Genomic DNA, 19,694 nt, shown 5'->3' on the forward strand with positions numbered 1-19,694 from the left:
ATTTCCCCCCAATGGTCAAGACATACGAGAGCAGCTGCTCGCTACAATGTTAACATGAGTAAGGCCATCCGTAAGGGACTGACAGACATGCTAGTGCTGCTTTTAAGAGACTGACAGACCTGCTAGAGACTGACATGTTTTGCCGGGAGTTATCCAAAGGCCAGTGAGATCGCAGAACCAAGGATATACCCAAAGGGACTAATTTGTAAGTTGTGGTCCTCATGCGATATGTAAACATCACACCCAGCCTCACTGTCAGGGGCCTTGCTGAGGGATCAGGATGTAGGATTAAGTCCGCTGGAGGGTTGAAGCTGAAATAGACACAGGGCAGACATAGCGATACATGGAAAGGGAAAGGGGTAACATTTTCATTCTGGCTTTTAAGTCACTTAGTAGCCACTTCTCCACAGCAAGACCAAGTGGAGCTCAGCAGGGCCAGAGGGATATCAAAGTCCTTAAAACATAAATTGAAAAGCGATATCATTTATTTGAAATTATAATCCAAGTGATAAATCATTTGTGTTGACAGCAAGGCGGGAAAAGAGGCAATGTTTTTATTTGCTTTGAGGGAAAGTGTCATGACTAGTAAGCGGGGACTGATTAGCACTCTTTGGACACGTAATGGGAACCAAGCAACTGAGGCTAATGCAGCACTCTCTAGGAATCTTCACAGTGACAGTCTTGACTCTTTTTCTACCTGACATTAATGTGCATCCTGGGTGATCGGATTGTAATCGGATTGAGCAAAAACACATAAAATCTTAAGTGTACATGCACCCAAGATGCAGTGAATATCTGCAGTGAATATCCGGAGGTGGTCAGAGATGGATTTGACCACATTAACAACAAAGTGCGAATGCAATGTGTCTCCAATTCACATATAGTGACTACAGAAACATAAATAAACTTGGGAGAACACATCCAACCAGGAAGCTTAAGCAGATTAAATAGGTGGCAGGCAACTCGGATAGTAAACTGTCAAAAATAGATTGTAAGCGTACTCTTGGATGGAGTACAAGCAAGATGAGGCATTTACTGTCAGTTTTAAAGGATGCAATGTTATGAGAGGAAGTGACGTGTGCGGAGGTCTGCATTTTACGAATCAGAATTCAATGTGTATAACAGAGTTGCATTTTAATATATCTGGACTAGGGCTGTCAACGTTAATGTGTTAACGCTCGCGATTAATCTGGAAACCTTAACGCATTAATTTTTTTTAACGCAAATTAATCATATTACCAAGTTTGCCCCCAACTTCCTCCCGTAATTCCAGCGCGGATGTTTACCTGGCTGAATTAATGAAAGGCGTGCCAAACGCAGATAACACGATGACCCCCGGTGTGCTGAACGGCAAATTTCGTTTTAAAAAGCTTCCAGATGGAAGTTTAGATAAAACCAAAGTTGTGTGCACATATTGCAGTGATGAACTGTCTTTCCACCGAAGCACAACAAGTCTGAAGTACCATCTTCGGGCAAAGCACATCTTTGATGACATTAGCAAAGATGCTAGCACTGAGACAGGATCAAGCCGTGTTCGTCAAACTCCACTGGCAGAGTGCAGCCAGGGCAAGTCTGTCAACAAAGCGACAACAACTAAGCTAACCAGTGCAATCGCTAAATGGATCGCCATGGACTGCAGGCCCATCAACATTGTTGAAGACCGGGGGCTTCAAGGCATTATCCAGATCGCCTCAGATGACCCATCATACAAGCCACCTTCGAGGGGAACTATTGTCACAAGAATTCATAAATTGTATGTTGTGGGCAAGCACTCCCTGAGACTTTTTTACTCGGCAAATTAAGATATTCTAATTCTAATTCAGAAATCATCAAAACTAAGCTGAGATGTTATAATAAAGTAGAAAAAAAAACCTCTGATTCCTCTAACCAGTTTGTCATGCATTTCTTTATTCCAACACCACTGTATTTGTTTTATCTCCCCCCAAAAATACAAGTAAATACTAGTATTTTAAACTTGTGATTAATCATGATTAATCACAGCCTATTATTGTGATTAACTCGATTACATTTTTTAATCGATTGACAGCACTAATCTGGACACAATCGGGATAGGAGACACGTTAATGCCAGATCTAAAGGGAACCTCTGACACGCCTGTATCTTAATGTGGATTTCACTTTGAGTCTACAGTCATTCCACATCATTCCAGGCCAAAGTCTCAATGGTTTTAGCATCACTGTTACATCTTTTGGATGTAACTCTCAATATTCTGGAAGTACGAGGAACAGCTTGTCTTGAAATGGGCCCATACTCCGACACCTTTGGCCAAATGTTCATAACCTCATGTTTCAAACATTCATTCCAAACGCTCTGACCTCACTCCACTGCTAACACCATTTGCCGTGGCTCTCATGGGCCAAATTTTTTCAAACACACATGTGAGTTAGTGGATCTGAAAGTCTGTGAAGTGATAAAGTTTATTTAGCCGCCTCATGCTGGCTTTTTATGGAGGTAACAGGCAGACAAGCCCTCGGCTGTGAGAAAGGCCCCAGTTGTGGTGATTTTCCATAACAGACAAGCGGTATTATTAATAGTGCTCCCATGTGTATGGTGCCATCCAGAAAGCCCTGCTATCTTGTCTAAGGCTGTGTGTGTGTGTGTGTGTGTGTGTCTGTGTGTGTGTGAGGGAGGGAGAGATAGAGAGAGAGAGGGGAGAGAGAGAGGGCACTACAGGCTGGGTGATGTAATCCCAATGGGAAACACATGGCATCGTAATGTATGGTTAGCCTTTTGTTTCAACATGGGCTGCACACATGGCCGTGACAAATCATATGATGGACATCTCCCATTACCTCCAAACATGAAGCTCCATGATGAAAACAGTATTTCACACTAAAAAATCTGAAAAAAAAAGATTCTTGCATCTGCACTCCAGGACACAATCCATAAATGTGTATAAAATGAATGATAAGCAGATAAGTAAAGAAGTTCCTGTGCAAAGCAATTCAAATTTACATTGTGCATGCAGTCTAATGCACAGAGCTTGTACACAAAAGAGGCAATATTGTAACTAAATGTAAATGCTCATTAATGACAATCTGCAAGTGAACTCAGCATTGGAGAGACTCCCATCTTGCAATTCAGTTAATGCCAAATGCATATGCACAAGGACCAGTGTATCTTTATATCACTGTACATGATGATTTACGAACGTGGTTTATAGTACTCAAGTATTAGAAACATGACAACCATGCAGATAAGATATAGGGGGAAGTCCATGATGGTGCGGTCTTTCACAGCAGTTAAATCTATAGCACGCAGATAATCTTTATCACTGGATTTTGTGATGATAAGACTTATGATTCAGATGAAGTTTCCTGGAAATGACATAATTAACTGTTTACCATGAAGAGCTGTCATTTACAGCTTAGCGAGAAAGTACAGTAGAGAAAAAAAATGCCTCTCAATCATCCGGTTACAGTACATGCAAAAAACAGACAGTAAAGTGAAAAAGAATCATGCGGTGGAAAACTTGAAATGTTCACTTGTTAAGTATTCACATGCTACATGGTTTGACCCACGGTTCTTTCTCTCTGCATGCAGGAGCGAGATTGATGCACAGGTTGTCATGCCTAGTGTATACTTTGTTACCTACAACTGACATGCTAATCAAAATTTTAATCCATTCAACCACTGAAACTGTTTCCGTATTATGTGAGTGAAAACTTCAGCATGGATAGTTGGAGAGCCAAATGCAAACAAGGGGCTTGCTGTCGGGTTTACCCTGGACATATTGGGGTATGACCGGCCTGGACCCAGCTGGACCCCGGGGTCAGGTGAAAGATGACCCTGGTTAGTGTAATACCCTAAATATGCTGCAAAGCATGAGGGGGCAAGCAAGTTCAGGCCCTGGGCCAAGTTTGGCTCTGCCCTGCCCAGGCCCGCATGTAGCATTCTGAAAGCACTTGTGCCGCCCCTTCCCCGAACAAAAGCTGGACGTCAGTCAGTGGCGGACCAGCTGCAACAGACGCCAAGAGATTATTCAATGTAAAGAGGTTGAAGGAGGTCAATGAAGTAGGTGAGAGGATGGATCAACAGAGAGTGAGGCAGAGACAGAGAGAGATCTAACTTAGGTTGTGGCTGTGGCCTCAAAGAGGGTAATGTGATATCTGCCCAAGAGAGTGGATGAAATGAGCCAGACAGAGGGGATGGATGATGTTTATTTGTTTCTTTCAATCGGCGCACTCCAACATTGTGACCCTACTTACAATTTTATAAACAACGACATTAGATACAACCACCACTTTGTGCGGCATATGTTAAGTACAAGTGTTTACAGAGACGAGTCAATCGTCACATGTGCACACTCCGCACACGGGCCGTGCAGAAATGGTATTATATTTAAATGATTTTCAGCTTTGTGAATTCAATGCAAATGTTTTATCAATGACAAATCGGTATGCTGACTGGAGTGAGTTTGGCTGGTGACAAGGGAAAGTATGTTGATTCTGCTGTTTTGTTGTCTTTTTTAAATCAAAAAGATTATCATGGAACTTTTAATGAAGGGCAATGTTAAATATCTACTGTATTTATTCATTTATTTCTTTTACAAGAACTACTGAAGAAAGACACAGCAAGCACGTTGTGTTAGTGTCAGTTATAAAAACAATATATGCAAGTTAAAAACAAAGAACAAACATTTAGTCAGGAACCTGGAGTTCAGAAACGGGTAAGATCTCATTTACAGTAACAGCGACAACTTTTACTAAATGTTGATCAATCTTCATCAGTTCCAGAGAGGACATATTGGTTTAACCTTGGCTTTAATTCCTTTACATCTCACATTCTGCTTCTCCATCAGATGTCAGATGCTTTGGAGTTGAGCCCAGATTTTGCTTCAGAGCACTGACCGACTGAGTTTTGAAGCATTGAGCAAGCAAAGGAGACCAATACTGTCACCATAGATTGTGTTGATTTGCTGTGTTAACTCAGTGAAGTCAATAAGGAAGGACCTGTGTAACATGTAAAGCAAAAATTTGGCCGTCTTCTAGCTGCTAAGCTTTATAAATACTGATGGCACTGAGTCAATCACTAAACCTCAATGTATTCCACTCTCTGCCAAAGTACTATATGAAATGACTGCTTTCAGTCATCATAAGATGCATTTTAAAGAGATTTTACTTCCTTTTTTTGTTTGTTTCATTAGCTTTTGCATATAATAAAAAAGTGGCAATTCTTTTGTATTATAAGTATCATACCAGACATTAATACACATTAATAGATATTAATACAAGCTACAGTGTGTTATGAATATCAGTTTGATTTAAATTAAACAAAATACACCAGCTTGACAGTGGGTGGGGTAATACTGGAGGAATTCTAAACTCATAATGAATAGAATAGCACTCACCATCATATATTTCACACTGACAACATGCCATGCATTCCAATGCCAAGATGGTATTAAGCATATATTTTGTTGGAATACAGTTAATTAATGAACAGTGCAACTGCTTCATTTTCATCCCCCAATAAAAATAATGTACCACAATAATATCCTGGAAGTGGCATTGAGTATAATATTCAATATTTAATCAAAGGTACTATATGATACTTACATTAATAAACAATCAGCAGCTTATATTCTCAACAATTTTAATTAGATCTCAAGGTAATAGAAGGAAAGCCTCAAAAGAATTGGAGCCCTTTCAAATATCTCACAATGCAAAATGCAACACTCATCATCCTTCCACCAATAGCTATTGTAATATATTAGCTTCAAGAACTGTGTTGCATTCCTAGGCTCGCACACAATATAGCACATATTTTTGATGTACCCAGAACAGCCTCAGAGGGGCTGAAACTGACATTCAGTGGCATGTACTCTCATATTTTATAGTTGAGCAGCACTGTTTACACTGGAGAACCAACAAGAAAACACACCTTGCGTTTGACACAAATGAAGACCAAAGCAAAGATGAAAAAGCAGGGTCCACACACTTTGCAAATGCTCCAATGATAGAAATTTAGTACCACTATAAGTAACAATTGAAGCATCAGTGCTTCAGTCATGTCAGACCTGCACATTTATGAAATCAAGCATCTGTGGAGTCCAGGCTCCCTTCTGCGTGATGTAAGCACCATAGGTTACATCACTGTAAATCAGATACCAGATACCAGGCACTTATTATAATACACATATTGTATATGTTTACATGCTATTAAGGCATTAGGACGCTATAGATTATAGAACACTGCAGTCTGTAGCTCTGTTATTAAATATTTGGCTGTTTCTCCACCTCTTCATGCCCAGGATTCATCCTGGCAGCAGCTGGGCTGGAGGTGTTGCTGGTGCTGACTTTTCCTTTCTCCGGTGTCTGCTGCTGTCCATTCCCATGTGCCTTCTTTAGCCAGTCCTTCTCCACGTACGCCCTCACCTCCCCCACCGTGTACCTCGTCCCTGCATCCAGAGCCAGGAGCTTACTAAACATCTCCATGGCTTCTGGAGTGAACCTCCTCCACAACGGAGGCACGTCCTCCTCGGCCTTAGGCTGCTCCTCCATTTTGCACCAGTCGGCAAACTCCTGGTAGAAGTCGTCCGAGTCCATGCAGCGCTCCCAGGGGAAGTAGCCCGTAAGGATGCAGAAGATGACCACCCCGAAGGCCCAGGTGTCCAGGCTAGGCTCCACGCTGAGCGGAGGGGCGGTCACTTCTTTCTGGCCCTCCAGCAGAGCCACGGCACAAAGTTCCGGGGCCATGTAGGGCAGGGTTCCCGTGATGAAACTTATCAGGGTGCCTCTCTTCTGGGCCAGGCCGAAGTCAGCCAGCTTGACTCGGCAGCAGTGGCTGTCCAGCAGGAGGATGTTCTCAGGTTTGATGTCGCGGTGGACCAGGCCGCGGCTGTGGATGAATTCCAAAGCGCTGGCAATCTGGAGGACACAACGTTTCACTGACGACTCTGGGATTCCCACCTGGAAGAAAAGGACAAGGGAGGGATAGGGCTTTTTAGTTAGTTAAGCTAAGGTGCTTGAATATATCTCGGCGTGCATCCCTCTTGAGGTCATAGATCACTTATCACAAGGTTTACTCTCCTGAACTAGTTTGATTCATTATGCATTACACCACATACCAACAACAAAAAAAAACTATATCACGACTATAACGCAAGGTTTGTCATTATTAGTATACTCACACAGACTCACCTTGGGCTGGATGACAGCAAACAGGTCCCTCCCAATGACAAGCTCCTGGGCAAAGCCATAGTGCTCATTAGACTGGAAGGCAATGCCAAAGAGGCCCACGATGCAGGGGTGGCAGGACAGGTGTAAGGAGATGCAGTATTCCCTCAGGAAGCCCTGCAGCTTAGTGGAGGCTTTGGGCATCACTTTCAAGGCCATGGGAGTTCCTGCGTATCAGTGGTATTTCATTTTGGCTATTATTATCACTCTAGTTTTTGCATGCACACCCACTAAAAAAAAAAATAATGACACATAGTTGTGACCACTTCAGTGACACTACTGCTATTTTCGCTGTTGCTGTATAACAATTAATATCAGCAAATAATACAATTGTGTAACTGCTGACCAGACTGCCAAGACTCTTGGTGTGATTGAAGACAACCGACTCACAACCAAAGTCCGTCTTAACAGACCCAACCTCAACAGGAACTTTGCCCATCTCTGTTTTCTTTAAACTTTTGTCATCTCCCTTCAACTCCCTCCTAGCCAGTCTCCAACTTATCCAAAGTGCTGCAGCACCCCCCCCCCCCCCCCCCCCCTTCCTACACTCACTCCACTGTCAGTACCGGACACTTGGTTCTCCCTCCCCTGGTCATCGCTCCGCCTGGTCTCGACTCTTTTCCCCTCTGGCTCCCCGGTGGTTGAATGACATTTGAGGTTCTCAGTCCAGTCAGAACAGCAGAGTCACTCCCCACCTCCTTTCATAGACTGAAAACTCATCTTTTGAAGAAGTACCTCATGTGACTTTCTCCCCAATGAATCATATCCTCTATCCTCTCTCTCCTCTAATCACTATGTGCTCTAAAAAATCCCTTCTTTCTCTCTCCTTAGCTCTTGTATTTCTTTTCCTAGCACTTCTCTCTCACATGGTCAAAGGAATATTTTCAGGGCATTATGGGTGTGACCTCTGCACTTCTTGCTATTGGTTGCGTGTAATTTTCTACTGTACTTATACAGATTTAGCGGTCAAGAGGTGCCTCCAGTCTCTTTAAAGCAGCAGTGCTTCATTGTTGATTGTATATAGTTGTGGACTGTTTTGGAGATTGGTGTGCTTGACCATTTGACTTATGACCAAATGGAAAAATAAACAGTGGACCTATGAGTGTTCCTAGTGCTCCTGCACTAAATATATCTGTAATTGCTACATATTGAATCATTAATTACAGGAGACGTAATTTGTCCAAAAAAAAAAAAAAACTCAAATACAAAAACTTCATCCCTTAACTACCCAGTTATTGTTGTATTTATCCCAAACATGAACTGGACATGAGTTGACTCACTATTGTGTCGTATCAACTGGCGATAGAGAGTAGCAAAACGGATATTTATTTATATGAAAATGCTGCAGATTATAACTTGAAAAGTATTCTCTACTGTAAGCAATGGAAGAACAAGTCAAAGTGCAGTCATACCCCTGCAGCGGTGTGTGACCAGCAGCACCTTGCCATATTTCCCCCGGCCGATCTCCTTGATGATGTTGAAGTGCTCCTGGATCTCCAGGTGACTGAGGCTCTGAGCCGTCAGCTCCATCAGCTCATCGATCAGGCTGCCGTCGGCAAGGCCTAACTCAATCATCTCTAACAGGACAAAAAAAATTCTATTCTATTCACATCACAAACACATTGCTTGATCATCTCTAATAGGACAAAATAGAAATATTTTGTTCAATTCGAATCAATGGGGTGTAATACAAAAAAAATGCACTTTAATTCATAAACCAAAAAATTAAAGTGTCCATAGATCAAGCATCTAGCATAACTAATGGAACAAAAGATCGAACTATACTGTAGATTACCAGAAAATATTACATTACATATAAGATATATAATATTACATATAACATTCATAGCTCAATTGTCTTCCATTTCTATAAAATGGAAAATTAATTGGACAATAAATACTTCTGAGACAAAGTTAACAGATGCTTTCAACTCCCATAGACTATGACTGTATAGTTATCCCTAATGCGGTAAAAGACAAAGATGCATATCAATCAATCAACATAATACATTATTAAATTCTTGCATTTATAGGTTTAGAATTTGGGGATTTTGTCAGTCGGCTAAATTTTACAAAGTGTTTTGAGTAAAATATTTTTCAGATGAAGTCTTATTTAATACAAAAACTGTCCCACACCCTTTCTCGTTTTTTATGTTTTACATGTAGGGACTGAACGCAGCATACTGTGTTTGGTTATAACATTGTATAAAATGAAAAGTTATGATTTTAAAAGATTTGGTGACAAGAACCTTTCAACTACTGGAGCAATGATTGTATTCCTACGTACAAAATTCTCTCTTCAACAACTGCAGTATTAATGTATTCATGCTTTTGTTGGTATTGACATTACAATTTAATTTAAACTTGTAACATTGTTTTTTGACATGTTTACTATTTCAAAGGAATCAAAGATTTCTATGAAAAGAAAAATTGAAAAATGTTAAGCTCACTTCCCTTAATATTGACTATGTCTCACTATTGCATATAAGATTTTGACCACTCATATTTCAGTGTTTACAATTTTTTATTTTTGGTCTATGTTTCTGAATCATGACACAACTTCTTTGTAGCAATATTGATACTTGCAAGTTCATATAAGGTAATGTTGTAGACTCACAAAAGAGTTACATTTACTGACATGAATGAACTTGATCTAAAAGTATTTTTAGAACAATGTACTGTGCATCATAGTGGGAATTTGTACATGGCAAAATTGATCAAGCAGGACATTTAATGACCACATTTAATTAATGACCATATTTTGCTATCCAGCTATTAGAATTAGCATTAGTATTAGTATTAATAGTAGTAGTACCAGCAGCAGTAGCAGCAACTTTTGATTTTATTTGATATTACTGACTGAGATTTTATCACTTTCCGGTCTTACCTTTTCACAATCTGTTCCCAATGCAGCTGCTAGAGTCTGAAAACAGGAAAACCAAACACACACGTAATGACTCACACTCGCTCACACACAACTATGCGTACAGCTGACATGAGTGCAGTTAATCGCCAATATGCTGTAGTACTGTAGGTTGACCGTCTGTCCTTCCTCCACCTCCCTGCATGGATCGGTGCGTAGAGTGGAACTCGGGACAAGAGAAAGAGAGCTGGAATAGCCTTTCCCTGCCCAGCGCTCAGCTCAGCTCTGACCTGCTAGGATAGGGACTTAGTCTGAGCCCACTTTGACAGCTGATTACAGACTGCCTCTGCAAAGGGCACTCACACACACACACACACACACACACACACACTACGTATAATTAGTTACACACACGCACGCATGAGCTCCTATATGTGCAAAAGCACTTACACAAAGTTTCGCCGACACACACACACACGGCCACACTCATTCATGCACATACTTCTTTATAAGGCACCTTAGCTGTGCTTGGAAGATTAAAGGATCTGTCACATCTGAATGTGCACATGTGCACACATACACACACACATTCACACACACACAGAAGACACAGATATACTGCTCCCACCGGGACCCGAGTGTCTGTGTGCTCATACCATGGGCCCAAAACCTCCTCTCAATGATGTCAACGCTCCTTGCTATGCATCTGCAAATACTGCATGTGATTGCATTTAACATAGCAGTCATGCATGGCTGTTTTGCCCTTTTAACACGGGCAGTAAATCTTTACAAGTCACGCAGGTGTATGTCAACCTTTATTATTAATGACTTTTATGCTGCAGCAATAATAACCCACATTAAATGATAAAACATTTAGGTATAAAACTATATAAGAGGGAAAATATTAGTGGCTGGTATTTAGAGGAAGGTTGAGCTTTTCTTTCTCATATCCTTTTTTATTTTCAATCTAAATCATGTCTGAAGAGGCACATTTTATGATGAACCTTTATGCAGACAGTTGTTTCCATTTTACAAACCAGGGCAAGTAGCCAAAGGAAATGTTGATATTGTAGAACTTCAACATAAGGGTTTGATGCTCTGATTAGATTACCACACTTTGCACCCCTGACACACACACACACCCACACACACACACACACACACACGCACACACGCACACACACTGCAACACTGTGGTTTAGATGTCAGTACTGAGGCAAGTAGGACTGCTTACTCTTTATCTCAGTCAGTGATCATTATGTCTAAGAGGGATACTAATTCACTGAGATGTATATTAAAACAACTCTTTTTTAGACTCAGTGCTTTGATACGGGTAACACTTAGAGGCAATGTGGATGGACAATTTTGCACAGCAATTATGGCGTTAAAATGTTTTTTGCTTTTTGTTTTTTCACTTTTTCTTCCTTATAGCCAGCTATGTTTTATCAACTGATTTCAACCCTTTTGCCAATCCCCATCCCTGCTAGCAATGTTTCTATCTGCATTGTCTCCAAGTTGCCTATGTATTATTGTCCTTAGGTAGTAAAGTAAAGTTAAGCCCCAACGTTAAGCTTCCTCTTTCATTAAAAGTGCGTCATGCAGCAAATCTAACACAGCAGTTAATACATGGCCTATTTTAAGATGTTTTTACACTGTTTTCTGGCCACTCAGTTCTAAACCTCCAACCTTTTGCCTCCAGACTGCCTTCGGTGTGGTTTGATAGCAACAGATCCAGCACTCGCCCAGTTGGAGTCTTATCTCCACGGCCCTGAACTGGAAGCCATGAATGCACTCAAGCCGTGGCACTCGCACAAGCAAACCTCCTGGGGTGCCGGCTACAACTTGGGCAGGTCTAATGGGCTGGTGTTGTCTGTGTCTGTGTGTATGTGTGGGCCTGTGTTTCACTTAGTGTGTACTCACTCAACACTGTGACCCCCAGTAGTTATTCTGGGGGCACCAGAGTCCACGACCACGCCAGTAGGACTAACGATACACAGAAACAGATACTCTGCTCCCTGGTTGCGGTGGGTTAATGAGATGTCAGTCACAGCAAAACATGGCAACTTTGCTAATCAGGGCTGCTGGGTTTCACAACAGCAACAAAGCACTAAGGTAGTATTTAATTTGTGGTAAATAAGTGGAACAATGGCGATGAGATACTTTTGAATGAGCCATAAGCCTTGAACATATCAAATTAGCTTATTATAGTCAATGCGTGGTCAGCGAGATTAGGTGTGGCTATACAAGCAGTATATATCTATCACTTTTTCAGCGCACAGATTTCAAACGCATCATGTTATCCATAGCGGTCCAAGAACATCATAGCAAATCTTCACAGGGTTCAGCATGTCAAGAAACATGGCCGTGCGAGCCTGGTGTCCGTGATTTAAGTTGCAGAGCCGGTGATCATCATGTTACGCTGTCACCACTGACAGTGGGCCATGTCATATCGGGGATCTTTTACATCCCGGGATGGTGCCGAGTAGTCTTCGGGGCGCCAGGCAGGGTCCGTCCCAACGTCCCGACCCACCGCCACCGCCGCTGTCCCCGGAGTCTGTCAGGAATGGAATTACAGAGCCGTGCGAGGTGACAAACCAGCTCCGCTCGGGCTGAGTTTTCACTGTCACATTGGCAATTACTTTGAGATCAATTTTTAAAGTTCGAGTTAGGAAGATACGTCATACGCTGAAGTTTCAGCTGGCAGTTAAACAGTGCTGTGGCTGTGTTTAGAAGAGTGCAGTTATTTATTAATAGGTCCATAGGCACCGTGCAAACCTTTCAACAGTTTTTAACTCACAGTGAAAATGAAGGCACAGACTAACATTTCCAAAACAAACTGGAGGGAATCTCAAGTTCAATTGGTGATTCACTTTTTCCACTTCCATGTCATGGAAAATACACCAGGGGCAATCAAGGCTGTTTTCCATTCAGAAAGCTTAGTAGACCCTATGCTTAATTCAGTCATGATGCCCACAAGCTCAGCATATCCACAGTTCTCTAGGTAGACAATTAACTCTCTAGTTAGATCATTAATAATTAAAACTGCTGATATTGTCGTGCCACCATGTAACTGTGATGTCCCAGGTTTGAATCCATCCATTTGTCATCCATCTCTCTTTTCCACATTTTTCCTGTCTGTCTTCTCTGTAGACTGTCCAACAAAGCTGAAATACCATGAAGATAATCTAGCATGGTCAGAGGCTATCGTATTGTATTGTATTGTAGGGTATTCTAGGGTATTCAGAATGATAGACAGCAAGTGCTTTGAACAGTGCATTCCCTTACAAACTGCATATCTAACACAGCTGTTCTGAACAATAGCCAAACGGACTGGAGGCTGGATGACATATGACATTTAGTACAAGGCTTGCGATGTGTGATGAACGTTAAGATTGAGAAGTTTAGCCTTGCGAGAAACGACGTTCACATGTCATCATTTCCAAAAGTGTCCCTCTTATCGGAGGCCCTATCTGACAGCTGTTCTGAACTGCAGCCAAGCCATTAATGCGAGGTTGTGACTTTACTCTTTCTACACGTGCAAGTTGCTTCTACATGATGTCTCAGTAATTTAGCTGGTTTACTGGCTCTTTCTTTTCATGTGGTTCTGTGCGCAGTAGCGCACAGAAGTAGTGTCTGCATGGTGTGTGGCAGTTGTTTCAGCCGTTGTATAAGAGTGAAATACTTCATCCACCACTGCAAACACACACACACAAATTACAGACTAATACAGACATGTACAGACACACGGTGTAACCACCTGCTGTGGTAGAAAAGATTTATTAATCGTTATTAGCGATTCTGGGTATTGGGTTCTTGGGCGTGAGAAACTGCAGCTTTACAGTCCAAGTCTTGGTGACAGATGGTGATCTTGTACCATAGCTCTCTCTTTCACACACACATGCACACACACACAAATGTGCACATGCATCAATAACAGGCATACACAACATACACACACGTGTATCATTATCATCATATTGGAATAAAGCAACCACACAAGCTTTTAATCAATGATCACACTTTGTCTTGAATAGCCATGATTGCAATCCATAATTGCATTTAATATTTTACACATTTGAACAGTGTGCTTCAGTTATTAGCCTCCTCTCTGCTTGCAAAATATTGCTTTTCTACAAAATGCAAAAGTAGCAGAATAATCATCTGGATGACTCCATGTTAGGTTTTTTTTTAGTCTTCTAATTCCAAGCACAAATAAGTAAAGGTTTTTTCTAGATACCGCACATTGGCAGAGCCATGAAAGCCATAAGAAACAATATTACTGCCTGCCTGGTGGAAGCAGATAAGCAAATTTATATTCAATCCACTTGTGAGCTACCAAATGCTTCAAGACCGGGAGTTCTTTTTCAACAGGGGTGTAATTTAGAAAGAGGAAAATGCAGCCGAGTGCAAGACATGAGTGGTTATGTAAAGCTTCATGAGGCCAAAAACAACAAACTACCAAAGCATGGACCGTACAAGGCTCACTGCTGGAGGCGTACGATTTGAACCACAGATCGCAGCATTCTCAAAGGCTGTCAGCAGATGTGCAGGTGGAGTAAAACATAGAGCGCGGCTTCAAAAATCCCCCAAAATCCCTTTAATGCACAATACACATGTTCGCAATGCAGTGTGCACCGGCTAAGCGACTGCGGTTGGGTTGAATGGGCACAGTAATTGAACTCGTAATGAGCAGTAATTGGAGATCACTGCATGTAATGTACTACAGAATGTCTCCAATGCCTGTCCCGGTGGAATTAATTTTGTAGGTACTTCTCGGACACTCGGCGGTACTCTGGTCAAACAAGAGCGAGAAAGCCACTGGGCCTTAATATAGAAAGGTTAGTAAGTGGACAGAGTGAAGGAATGGGGTTTACAGCAGTGCTAGTGTTGATAGAGTGGGTGAAGACAGGCTGCTGAGATACGGTTTCAGTTCGACATGGCGCTCTTTGGTAAGAGCCGTCCATCTAATAGAGTTACGCCATTGAACTCGCTTGTACCCCAACGCTGTAGGTCCCTATGCTTCCTGTTAGAACATTCGATCAGCTAATTTTGCTGACAAACGTAAAGAGTTTTGGATCGTATTTAGCAAGAAAATGAAATAGGAAGTAAGCCAGGAGGTAAGCACTGGATCCCTGGTGGAGTTAAGAAGGTTCCAGGCCGTCTTGGTGTTGCAACCCTCTTAAATAAAGGGCTCTACTGCCCGTGCACCTGACTCTCGGAGGGATCTTTGGGACCTGTCCTCTCTCTGGTGATGTATAGACAGTCAGCAAGCCTCTTGGTCGTGGACTCAAATATTTAGAATAGTCCCGGACATGGCTGGAACGAGGAAGTGATGTCTGTATCGTCCATAGCCACAGAAGTGGGTAAGACAGAATGAACAAGTGGAGGTTTGTAAGTGTACCTGATGTTATTGTCCAACTAGTAGAGCATGTAGTTACAGCACATGTTGCTGCTGTGTCTGGATAATTGACCCAGGTGCTACAGCACACTCTTTAGATGCATGTTACTCAAGGTGTAGCCATCAGTGTCACTGTCCGTATGCGTCCTGCCTTTCTGCTATAGTGCTTCTCCACCCCAAGAAGTGTTAGGAAACAAATGTGTTAGGGAGCAAATTGTCCAATGTTAAAAGTGATCAGTGATCAGAGTTAAATTAACATGATGATGATGATTTTGCTGTAGGGATAGCTGCAGGGTAGTTTTACTCCTACACTGGCCACTGCTGCATGCCTCTTCTAGCCGTTGTACTTCTATGGGCGATACCCATCCAAAATCTTGACTGTGGCAAATGACAAATTGAGCTGTGAGAGCAGCACAGGTGGCCGAAGGGAGAAAGATATGATGACTGGTAGGTTAATTCCTGGTGGGGTTATAAAAGCTATGCTCAGGATGCATGTTTTATGATGCCCCGAGTTCCTGCCAAGGCAAATATCAAACAATGGAACGAGGAGCGAGGAGCGAGGGAGTCACACCAGAGTCACGTTACAAAGCAAACCGCAGGGCCATGGTGGGTCTCTCTCTCTCTCTCTCTCCCTCTCCCTCTCTCCTCCCCCCATCGTTTTTCCATCTGATGAATCCAAAACAGCGCCTGCACAATGCTGTACCCTCAGGCCCACTCAAGGCCCTGTGGCTGGTGTTAATTGGGATAATTGTGTGGTATGAGGCTGCGCCACTGCTATGCCGGTCCAGTTATTCCTATCATGGGGTAACAGGGTGGCACGAAGATTCCACAGAGATTTTACAGGGAGCAGAGCTTTGGAAATGTATCCCAGCACGGCACCGGGACCGTAATCCCCCGCAGGACCTCCAAGTTGGTGGATACAGCGTGTTGTGTTTTGTCAACAAATACTGTTGTAGTAGAGTCGCGTCTTGTCTGGTGTCGTGGATCTCTAAGAATAGCTTCATGGTAGCTGATATCCTCTCAAGGTGGCCAGTTGGCTTATGGCGACGGCATCTTTGGCACAAAATTCTAATTTTGTTTTTCTGAATCTATTACTTAGAAATAAAGACAAAAAACAAAATTCAGTTGATTCAGGAGGAAAATAACTGAAGAGAATTCTAACTTCATTAGATTTGCTCTTGAATAATTTGGCAGCTGATATAGCAAGCTGAGGGGCATTTCCAGCATGCTCTATAATGCTCCAGTTGTAATTTTCATGCCTTTTCCAGCCCAGATATTGATTCAACATACAGTTGAGATAAAATTCTTAAGCTTATTGCTATCAGATGTCCATAGCCTGGATGTCCAGCTTTGTTCAGTAGGCACCACAGTTAACTTTAACAACTTTCCCATCAACGCTATAAGTCAATTTTGCCACTACGATGGGAGATTCAGTTTTATCTCATTACGAACACTCTTTGGACTCCACTCCTATGGCCAGAGCACTGTGTCCATGTTTATTCACATCCCCGAAGCGGTGTGTGTAGCTTTCACTGAATATTTATAGCATGGGACGTCTGCGGTTTACAAGCTCTGGTAATGAAGTGTAAAGAGCAGTGACCTAGGTCATGATGACACGTTGACGGCTTTGGTATTCACTGTATTCCATCCACGGGAGATTCCTCTCTTTATCTTCCAACGTTCGCTTTGTTGAACACTGTTGGATGACATTGGTGATCTCTTGCAATCCCACTCTCTCCAACACACACACACACACACACACACACACACACACACACACACACATACTCAAACAAACACACAACCTGGCTACATGATCCTATAACACTAGAGCGGCCAAGTTGCCATCAATCGACTGCTGTTTTGAATGTTCAGCTTTCAAAATGTCCCTGCATGACTTTACCTAGACCCGCTTTCTGTGCTGACCAATCGATTTCCAAAAACACACAAGGAAATATTACAATAAATGTATTTTACCCTTCAGCTGATGGCTTGTTGGCCTTCTCCCAGACCCCCAAAATCCATTGGCCTTTCTAGCATTTAGTACCCAGTTATATCTGAAGTCAGTCATACACCATCATTGTTCCAAAGCATTGTGAACTAGAAGCAAGGCAAATGCTGCCATCTAGTGAAACTCAAATCTAACTGTGAACTCTGCATCTTATATCTCCTGACAAAGCGCATGTAGTATTCAAATGTCCAGCATCCACAGGAGCAGCTTGTGTTTTCATATGGGGAATGCGTCCTCATCATCAATCCTCTTTTGGAGACATACAGTGCTACCGTAGATGATAAACCTCTCGCCATATTTGACAGAATCCTTGTCGAGCAGTTGCTGGTGCTATTCTGGCTCTCTCTAATGTGCCGAATACTGGGAGGAGAAACTGGATAGCTAACTAGACGCCCCGGTCAGGATTCTTTACGTTCTGGGCACATTAACGTCTCACCTCGTGATATGGGCTCTGTCTGAATGTAACCCGAGCACTGATGTCACCCGTGAGTGTTTCCTTGTTCCGATTGCAAACACCGGATTCTGTAAATGCAAGACATGGGTATGATTAGCAGTCATTTGAAGTTTAGGATGACGTGCATGTGTTTGGGTGTGTGGTGGAGGAGGCTGTCTTCTCTTATTTTCCACCTAATAATAAAATGAGAATGTAAGACTGTTGGCTCTGTGTTTTGTATATTTTATTGTGCTAATTTCATCACTTTAGGCCTTTATTTCGTACTGGTTCCTGTATAGATTTTTTCATTAGCATCATCAAGCCAGAATTTTAATGAATTCTCCAAAATGTTGGGTGAAATCCTTAACCTCCAATATTGTAATTTAAAAACATTCATCGTCCATAACATTATAGTATTCAACATGTATTATAAACATGTACACATTTAAACTGCTAAATTACTGCTAAATGTACTATCTTAACATATTGTTGATGGCCTGTTCATTATAATAAATAATAATAAACTTTCAAGATAGCAAAAATGATTCAAATAAAAAACAATCAGTGAAAATAACAGGAAATGCATACAAATAAGTATAAAATGAGAATCACAGCAGAACAAACATATCAAAATAATAAAATAAAAAATAGAGAAAGAAGAGAAATTACAACAATGTCACACTAGTAATCGTCTACTATTTCTATCATCATTTCTGCTTACATTTCTATTTGCATTTAGGTGCTTCAGCTGACATATGAGGTGACCTGCAACAATAGAAAAGCCTAAACGCCTCGATTGCTGACATTCCAAAGCGACCAATAGTAAGGAGTACCGGGGTCAAAGCCTCACCGCCTTGACAATAGATATGACAAATGTCCCGGTGTCCTTAGGGGATCAGTCCAGCATCAGTCATCAGTCATCAGTCCTGCTCTGTTTCCTGCAGTCAGCTCCTTGGTGCTGATGCTGCTGACAGGGGCGCACTCGCCACCAGCCACCCGTGAAAGATGCTCTGTTTGCTGGGCCAGGACCCACGCTGGGCTGGGAGACGGCAGGGGGTCCTGCGTTTGGCCGCCCTGATTGCTTGCTAAATTGCTGTTCTGGGACTGTGGTTTGAGTGGGTATGCGTGTGTGTGTGTGTGTGTGGATGGCTGGGGTGTTGGCTGGTGTCCCTCTCCTGCACAATCAAGAGGAGACAGTCAGCAAAGCAGAGAAATGGGAGTGACAGGCCCTGCTGCCCTGCCCCCATTTAGAGTCCACCTCCGCCATCACCCCTTCTTACACACACACACACACACACACACACCTCCTTTACATCAGTGACAGCTCCACTGGATGCTTGGCTCATTGACAGCCGTTCCATCCCCATCTCCCCTCGAATTCCTCGCTGGGGTTTGTTTGAGTGGCACTTTAGTCCTACATGGCGTCGGCTGAGGTGATGTGCTGTGAAACAGAGCCATCTGGCTTGTAGCTGCTGAGGAGTATGGCAGCGTGTCTGTTGATATGCAGATCAGCAAGGACAGTGACACACACACGCAGATAAATACACTGTGCACATTTGTGAAGAAACATATAGGCCCACACAGAAAGGAATACATAAGTGAACACATACACGGGCACACGGGCCCTGAATTTCCTGAATTTCCCTAAGGGGATCAATAAATTGCTATCTTATCTTATCTTATCTTATCTTATAGAGAGTAGGTATGTAAGTACATACCTACATACATACATACTCTACATACATACACACATACTGTACATACATACAATACTATACTATACTATACTA

At 42.3% G+C, this 19,694-nt stretch overlaps 1 protein-coding gene across 1 annotated transcript; it reads right to left on the reverse strand.

The window, feature by feature from the left end:
• Positions 1–5,712: 5,712 nt before the first annotated feature.
• LOC139933499 (serine/threonine-protein kinase SBK1) lies at positions 5,713–10,153 on the reverse strand. Its single transcript, XM_071927607.2, has 4 exons — positions 10,087–10,153; positions 8,612–8,776; positions 7,164–7,366; positions 5,713–6,932 (listed from the first exon to the last, which is right to left on the reverse strand). The coding sequence occupies exons 2-4, from the start codon at positions 8,772–8,774 to the stop codon at positions 6,237–6,239; spliced, it is 1,062 nt and encodes a 353-aa protein (XP_071783708.2). The 5' UTR covers positions 8,775–8,776; positions 10,087–10,153; the 3' UTR covers positions 5,713–6,236.
• Positions 10,154–19,694: the final 9,541 nt, after the last annotated feature.

Source organism: Centroberyx gerrardi, chromosome 14 (assembly GCF_048128805.1).
Source record: "Centroberyx gerrardi isolate f3 chromosome 14, fCenGer3.hap1.cur.20231027, whole genome shotgun sequence".
Taxonomy (NCBI): domain Eukaryota; kingdom Metazoa; phylum Chordata; class Actinopteri; order Beryciformes; family Berycidae; genus Centroberyx; species Centroberyx gerrardi.